The following is a 7792-nucleotide window of genomic DNA, read 5'->3' on the forward strand; positions in this document are numbered from 1 at the left end:
GAAGGAGTGGGTGGTGGAGTGCTGAGGGTGTGAAACGGAGCAAAGTTCAGCCCCAAAGGCTGGGTGCTAGATTACAAACGTAGGCCCATCAACAGCTTAAAACTCTTTCCAAAGGTAGCTTGTCAGCAGCAAACCAGTGAGACAACCCTCTTATATCAGGTGCTCAAGTTGGAACCTGGTCTTTTCACCCCAGTAAGGCCCCAGCCTGCAACCACCCCCAACCTCCAAAATATCTCCCTTTGCTTAATTTGTCTGGGACAAATGGAATCAATACAATGACAAGCTTTTTACATTTTTATTTGCAAATTCTTTTCAAAAGCAATTAATAGTAATTGTTTGATATTTATTTATTTGACCTTCTTCTTGGGGCGCAAATTGTTGGTGTGCCCACATTTCTTCTTGCGGCAGTTTACTGCACGGGGGTGGAGCCGAGCATAACATCTACAACAAATGAAGAGAATCAATTAAGCATGGAACAGCCTGTGTGAAGCTAGCTTACAAACATGAAATATCCACATCAAGGCTTACTATGTGTGCTAACAATATGTAATGATATATTTTAATTCCAAACAAAGCCATACCCCCAAATGAATAGTGACTTAAGTGGAATGCCCCCCACCCCCCAAAAAAACTGGTTGTAAAGCCTTCGGTATGGAAGGCCTGGTAGAGAAGTGAGAAATAAAGGGGGTGGTGGAGGAGGAATTCATTTGACAGAGCTGCTCCTTTTTAATTCCAATCCAGCTGATGACAGTTTGACTCATGAGAATTAAAGGCTAATGTGAATTAGGATAGTGTTTTAGTACCTCGAGACACCGCCCAACAACATTTTACACACACTATTATAAACTTGCTAAAGAATTTCTGTAAGTAGCAGACCCCCTAAGGCTATCGTGATTTGCACAGAGCGCATGAAATCTGCACTTTTGCAGGAGTCTCACTATTTTTTTAACAAAAGTGGCCGCAAAAAATAAGGACATTTATACACACGCTTATTGGCTCGGCACTGTTACACAGCCAATGAAAGGAGGGTGAACAGCATGACAGCTGGGGGCAGAGGTGTTTAATTCCTGTCGCCTGTCTGCCTCCCCATATACCTCTCTAGGACTCCTCCCTTTTCACTGTTTTTTATCTGTCAAGCAATACTGCCAAAAACCACCAGTTTACACTTAGTGGTTAGACATAAAAAGCAGACTAGCAGGACAGGTCTTATTGTATATCTTTATACTTGCAGAGTCAATGCAGAGTCAATGGGATTACATGGCCACAAAATAAACAATTTTGTATCTATATATAGCACACCCTGGACCCAAGGGCATTAAGCCCTTTACACTAGCACCAGTTACATTATACATAGATTAACAAAGGTGTGGAATTTAGAAAAGTATCGTTTATGGGACAAGTGGTTTCCATAAATCTTGTCCTGTTAAAAAAAAAATGGTCTTGTCCTTTGGTGTCATATGGCAGCAACCTCATTATATAATAGCTCTGATAATTACCCGACTAAGACAGGGTTAATACTATAGTAGAGCTTTAATACTAGCAATTTCGTCATTTTACCACCTTTCCCCACATCTGCATAATGGGGCTTGAGTCAGCGGAAAGCAAAAGTTAAAAGGATGGAATGCCCTTTTGAGTCTGTGCAACCTACTAACTTGCATGTTTTGAAAAGTTACTCCTCACTGACTGATTCCAACAATACAAGAATTGCATTCCCTGACAAACAAATATGAAAGGAAGACACATACTTGCGGCAGATCATTTTGTCACAGTTGTACTTCTGGGCAAGCTGTCTCAGAGAAGGCTCAATAATACCACCTCGAAGACGCAGAACCAAGTGCAAGGTTGACTCTGGAAACATATGATTGAAATTATTATTCCTGAAACATATTACAAATAATAAAAAAGGGCGACATATTGGGAACTTGTGCCTTCAGTAAAAACACCTTCATTGTAAACATTGTGAGCAGCAAGTTGTATTTTCAATTCCAACTGTTAAAACCCATAATCTTATCAAGGTATATCCTAAAACATATGTGGCAAGACATGTTAGTAAACTCCAAATCACAAATTTTTCAATAAAGCAGCAACTACTTCACAGCGGCACTTCGGCAACCTAGTACAGATTGCGGGTCACATATTGGCTATAGGAAGGATCAGCAGTATGGGCCAATGGCCCAAGAATCAGAAAGACTGGTAAAGACATTGCAAACAGCCTTAAACCATTAAATGCAGCGAGATGGGGCGGACAGCAGTTTGATTTTCTTCCGTTTGGCATACTTTCATCTTCTACAGGCAAGTTTGAAGTCATCTTCGCAGGGGGGTACACCAGCAGAATGTGAATAAGTGCCCACAAAACAGTAAGTCCAGCCCACAATGTTGCAATCAGCTTTGAAGTAGTAAGGATGATTTGATTTTTACCCTACAATGTGCCTATATTGCCGAAGGCCAGATTTCTTGGAAGAACAAGACGGGCAAAGACAATAAAATCGCAGGGTAGTCTTAAGATGTGGCATCCTGTACACTAAATCGAAACACACTGCCAACGTTCAGGGGTTAAATCAGGAGTGGTCCAGAACAGCAAAAGAAACCTACTGGATACTATGATCAAAGGCCTCTTGCTAGAAGTTAGAGCATAGTAAACAAGCATTTCCAATGCAGTGGGTCTCGCGTTTGTTCAAGATAAGGCTGATGGGCATGACATGGGTGTGGTTACAAGTCCATAGAGAGATTACAACAGGGACACAGCGCTTTGCGTGCCCTACCCTAAAAAGTCAGAATCAGACAATGGACATCAGAAGCAAAGTTATCTTGTGGAGACCTATTAAAAGGTGTTTTTCACATGGTTTGCAGTTCAAAGAAGTGGGCTAAGATGAAACCAAATGAGTTTTATCAAACTCTTGCTCTGCTGCTGGCCTAGCAAAGAAAGCAGGTGAAGTCTCCTTTGTACCCTGAAATGTTATTTGAGACTAGTAATGAGCGTGGAATTTGTTCTGGGAGGAAATTCTAGGTCAGAAGACATTTCCTTATGCAAGCTAGAAGCAACAAGGTTTGAAGAAAAGTACTGGGGCGCACAATAAGGGCTGAGTCCGGAAGGCTAACAAGACAAAACAAAACAAATTACTCTTGCGCTGTCAGTGCAGCAACCAACCAAGAGCTATGTCTCACCCTCAGGGGCAGAGTGCTAGTCTGGCAAGGGTTTGAGCCACAACCCAACTACAGCTCACCTGACATTCTCATGCACCTCTGAGTTTCAGAGAGCAGTGTGCCAGGAATCCCTGCTCAAAATGTTTGCTTCTATTGACCTTGCTGGAATAAGTGGTATATGGCCATTTTAACAACATTGTTTACACACCTTTCTGGTGTGTATTAGCTCAACAGGCAGTACCCATGTCTTTAAAAAGCTGCATGTAATGGCTCATGCTCTGGTCACAAATTCCAATTCTTGCCCCTTTAATATCCTTTTACTCATTTGACAGTATGTCTAAACGGCACAGATTACAATGAGCCATCTCAGATTACCCACTTTTTGTGTGCACTCGACTGCATCCAGCTCCACCTGTTGCTAGGTTGTGCAGAGTTGCTGCCAATGTTTTAGTTTCCAGCAGTAAACATTTGCAGTTTGGCTTTCATATACCCTCTCCATTCACACTGCCAGGCGTTGTGTTGCGTAACACGATAATAGTCCTACTACAGATGTCGTGTGCAGCATGAAAACAATTTCAAATTTAAAACAAAACCTTTCCGCGTCCCCCAACTACACACCCTATAAAGGTGCAGCTTTCTAACTATGTGGGTTAGCCATTCAATACCCACAGAGTAAGAAGCGCTAATTAAATTATGCAATAAAATACATTCATACGTTCTTCAAAGACAAGATTTGTTGAGGATCTTGGTATGTTTTATGCGAACAATGGGCACCTCCATTAGACGTGAAAACATCTCCTTGCCCAAGGGTAAGGACTTACAATTATTATGGATTCCTCCTACATCTAGCCAATTAACCACATTATGGTATAAATCGAAAAGTATGCAAGCGTCTTGGCGATGCAACTGTAAATCCGTTGAGCAAAATATTGCACACAAATTAGGTGAAAGTTTTGCGGCACCACTTCATAATGAACAACTCTGAATTTGTGCCAGCAGGTCAGACTGGCAAGCGTACATGTAACAACGTATTCTATCCTTTCCTCGATAGAAGTTAGCCGCACCGGGACTGAAAACCTGTTAACTAGGAAGGTCTCCTCCTCTTCTGGCAAATCGTGGAATGGCTTAGTCTGATATGTGACAACACTGCAATCCCCTCTTGGTTGTCAGTTTTCTGTTGATTAAAAAGATCTTGCTGACAAAGGTTTATGTTTTCTGCTCACACCTAAAATCCATCTTTCATTTTATTTCCTTGTATGGTTTACTTTAGTTCCAGATTTGAAATCTTGTTGTTGCCACTTTACAAACGGAAAAACCCACAAAAAACTACTTGTAATCTACTACTAACTACATTACACGGATACCAATTTAAGGTATAATCAGTAGAACAGTATACCTTTCTGAATATTGTAGTCCGAAAGAGTACGTCCATCTTCTAGCTGCTTGCCAGCAAAAATCAAACGTTGTTGATCAGGTGGGATACCTGGTGCAAGACAAAAATTAATAATTTATTTTGATAAGATGTGAACCTGACTGTAGAGAAATGCAGAATGTTGCACTGTGGATTACAGGGTATGTTTGAAGACGATATAAGATTCTGTAAATGAAGTTCAGAGGTACAGAGTTGGATTAAATAATTACATTTTAATTAATGTATTTGCAACTGTGTTTAGTAAAGTCTCCAGAATCACAATGTTCATTTAAGGGCTACGGGAGGCATCTCAGACCACAATTTTGCCAAGTTTATAATTTTTGTTATTGGGAGTAAACAGTTAATTAAACCCAAAGTACCCTTGAAGGGATGCTTAATTATATCAGATGAAGAATCAAACTGCCCATAAGCATGCCTTACATTCAAGTCATGTCGAATCCTATCATGCTGTCCTGCAAATCCCTTGGTAAGTAACCCAGAGTACAATTTACATCTCCTGATCCGATACACACACAGCACTTACATTAAGCCATAACCATCCAATTACTGTAGCCAGATTTTGCATATTTACTATTAATGACAAAATATGCTTTCCCCCCCCTCCACTACCATGATTACCAACTTAACGGCATAAAAGTTACCTTCTTTATCCTGAATTTTGGCCTTAACATTCTCTATAGTATCGCTAGGCTCAACCTCGAGGGTGATTGTTTTCCCAGTGAGGGTCTTCACGAAGATCTGCATTTTGGCACCTACGGATTACCTGGACAAAAAAAAAAAAAAAAAAAAAGCATGTTAAAGCTGGTTCCAATAGTGACTCAAAGAAACGGTAAACTTTATACAGAAACAACTGCAGTACCGAACCAAGTGTGATGGCTACTGGAATTATGCGGCACACCAGGTTTTAGTAAATTTATCCATCAAGAAAAAAACATTACGTGGCATAATGCAGCAGTTTTATCATTTTTAAACTTGGTCACACTGTCTGGGCATTGGTTGCACCGTAGTATTATTTTAACATCCAAGTACAACAATAAGAAATATAAAGGTGACAAGTTGTGGGGAAATCGCAAGTTGTGGGGAAATCGCTGTGGCCGCACAAGTACATAATTCCAGTGGCCTTGGTTATGTGCTAGAAATTAAATAATTTGAACTGCTGCTTTGGAAGTATGATGGCATCTATTCATAAACTCAAATTATTCCATACTGTTGGCAAGGAGGCAGTGCTCAAATTGTAAAGCAGCAACCATAAACAAAAATATAACATCTAGAATGCTAACAGGTCATAAAGGAGGAAGGCAACTAAGAAAACTCATGCCCCCACGATAAAGTAGAAACTCCAATTTTATTCAACATTTTGAAAAAGGAAACTAAAGTAAAACTGGTTTTAATCCACTTCTTGGACAACACGCGTCACATTCAAGAGTCCGCAACTGTAAAAATACTGAACAGGATCACTGGAGAGATTCCAAACCATGAAACAGGACATGCTCATCATATTTTAAGCTTTCTTAATGGCATGACCGAAAACAACATTGAAGGAAAACATGCTATAGTGGCAAACTGAGTTGCTGGTGTGATCGAGGAGACCCCTATTCAGCTCCTGCCTCCTCACTTGTCTAGTAGGATCATGCACTAAACTGCCTCGGTACGGAACGTCAATATAATCACCTTACTATACCCTGAGAAATATACAAAAAAACTCGAAACAAGTACAAGAACTGCTTGTTGGCATTTGTAGCATAAGTATTCCCTTCCTTATAGAGTGCATGGGTTAACATCAACTTCAGCAAAATATCAATATAATTTAATAAGGCCACAGCATTGGCAGAATAGACACTACAACGGCTAGATGTCCTTCCTACTTCATTTCCATTTCATTTTCCAATCTTGCTCAACAGCGGGCTAGCACGCCTGAATTAAACTCATCAGGAAAAAAGCAAGAGGTTATTAATGAAGATGTGGCTATCTTCGTGACTGGGACGCATACCCAAGCCGCAGCACAGATTACACTTATGCGTGGATGGGTATTTCAACGTGAAATACAGGCATTATGCATGTGGAGGCTAGAAACTTCAATTTACTTTTAAACTAACACAAAGAAACCAGGTACCCCGGTTGACTCGCGTAGGCTACGGTTCCAAAATTATGTTTAAGGAATAACCATGCATATATAAAGTGACAGCCGTTTAAACCACTTCTCTTAGACTTAAAACACAGGCTTTTCTAGACTGGTACTTGTGGCTGCTACACTTTAATGACCCTGCAACTTGTCTAATTATTTCCAACTAACAGCTTTTAAGGTACTACTAAAGGACCTCCTCCAACATGGTAGTATTCTACCCCGACTTTTCAAACAGAATATATTGAAAGAAGAGAGCAACAAACTTTGTGGCCAACTAACAGCATAACCTAATCAGTACACGCAGGCTAGAATATACGAGTCGCAGCTGAACGTGGGTCCGTCATCCTTTAACCTTTCAAATACCGCCTCAAACGGGTGTCTGCTCACCTTCCCTACAACATACACATCCCAAATAAAATGACCCTCAGTGATTTCAATAGAATCACACTTTACAGGTTCGACCACGTTATCCCTGAAAGCCCACAGACTTGCGGGTATACACAAGGGACGGGTACACAGGCAACCTAAGGGAACGGCAGCGTGTGGACCTGCACGGAGACGGCCTCGGGCTACACAGGGGAGCAGTGCCGAAGACCCTAGCCCACTGCGAGCCAACCCATAAAGCACAGCCCGCCACTGTTCTCGAAAACCTTCTACCTCTAGTGCCGGCGACAACCCCTCAGCTCGTCTGTGGGCGCCACAGTATAATGCCCACAACCCCAGAGCACTCAAAACGCACCCGCACGGCGGCCACGCACTGAAGGAAAGGAGGGGCGGAAGCGGAAATAGAACTTCCACACTTCCGTGGCGCTCGCGCCTACGAGCAGTAGAGACTGAAAAGGGACCGCCCTACAGGCGCCGTAGACAGAAAAGACAGACATCGAAAGACAGCAGCTTCCATCGAAGGATCTTTCTGTGCCTTTCGTATCTGTCTTGAATATTTGCTAGGAATACTAACAACTGAAGCTTTTGATATTATTTACCTGCGCAAGTCTATTTTCAAAATAAATAAACGGAAACCTTTATATTTATTTAAAAAAATTAGATTCTAATTTAAAGTTCCGCCTTCTTACGATCACATAATTGGAGCT

The 7792-nt window shown here is 41.3% G+C and overlaps 1 protein-coding gene across 2 annotated transcripts; it reads right to left on the reverse strand.

Annotated features, from left to right (window-relative positions):
- Nucleotides 1-281: 281 nt before the first annotated feature.
- On the reverse strand, nt 282-7574 carry UBA52 (ubiquitin A-52 residue ribosomal protein fusion product 1). 2 transcript variants are annotated; one of them, XM_069218574.1, is made up of 5 exons: nt 7441-7574; nt 5218-5339; nt 4541-4627; nt 1746-1848; nt 282-441 (listed from the first exon to the last, which is right to left on the reverse strand). In XM_069218574.1, the coding sequence occupies exons 2-5, from the start codon at nt 5318-5320 to the stop codon at nt 348-350; spliced, it is 387 nt and encodes a 128-aa protein (XP_069074675.1). In that variant the 5' UTR covers nt 5321-5339; nt 7441-7574; the 3' UTR covers nt 282-347. The 2 variants fall into 2 exon arrangements, with proteins under 2 accessions (XP_069074675.1, XP_069074674.1); XM_069218573.1 differs by having other exon boundaries at nt 7359-7509.
- Nucleotides 7575-7792: the final 218 nt, after the last annotated feature.

The sequence above is a fragment of the Pleurodeles waltl genome, chromosome 12, assembly GCF_031143425.1.
Source record: "Pleurodeles waltl isolate 20211129_DDA chromosome 12, aPleWal1.hap1.20221129, whole genome shotgun sequence".
In the NCBI taxonomy this organism is placed as follows: domain Eukaryota; kingdom Metazoa; phylum Chordata; class Amphibia; order Caudata; family Salamandridae; genus Pleurodeles; species Pleurodeles waltl.

Bases quoted from the DNA above. Each gene is read 5' to 3' on its own strand.
- UBA52 (XM_069218574.1), bottom strand. From the start codon at position 5,320: ATGCAGATCTTCGTGAAGACCCTCACTGGGAAAACAATCACCCTCGAG. The intron at 4,628-5,217 runs GTAACTTTTATG...GTCTTGCACCAG, and splicing joins CAAAATTCAGGATAAAGAAG to GTATCCCACCTGATCAACAA. The intron at 1,849-4,540 runs GTATACTGTTCT...ATATGTTTCCAG, and splicing joins GGACTACAATATTCAGAAAG to AGTCAACCTTGCACTTGGTT.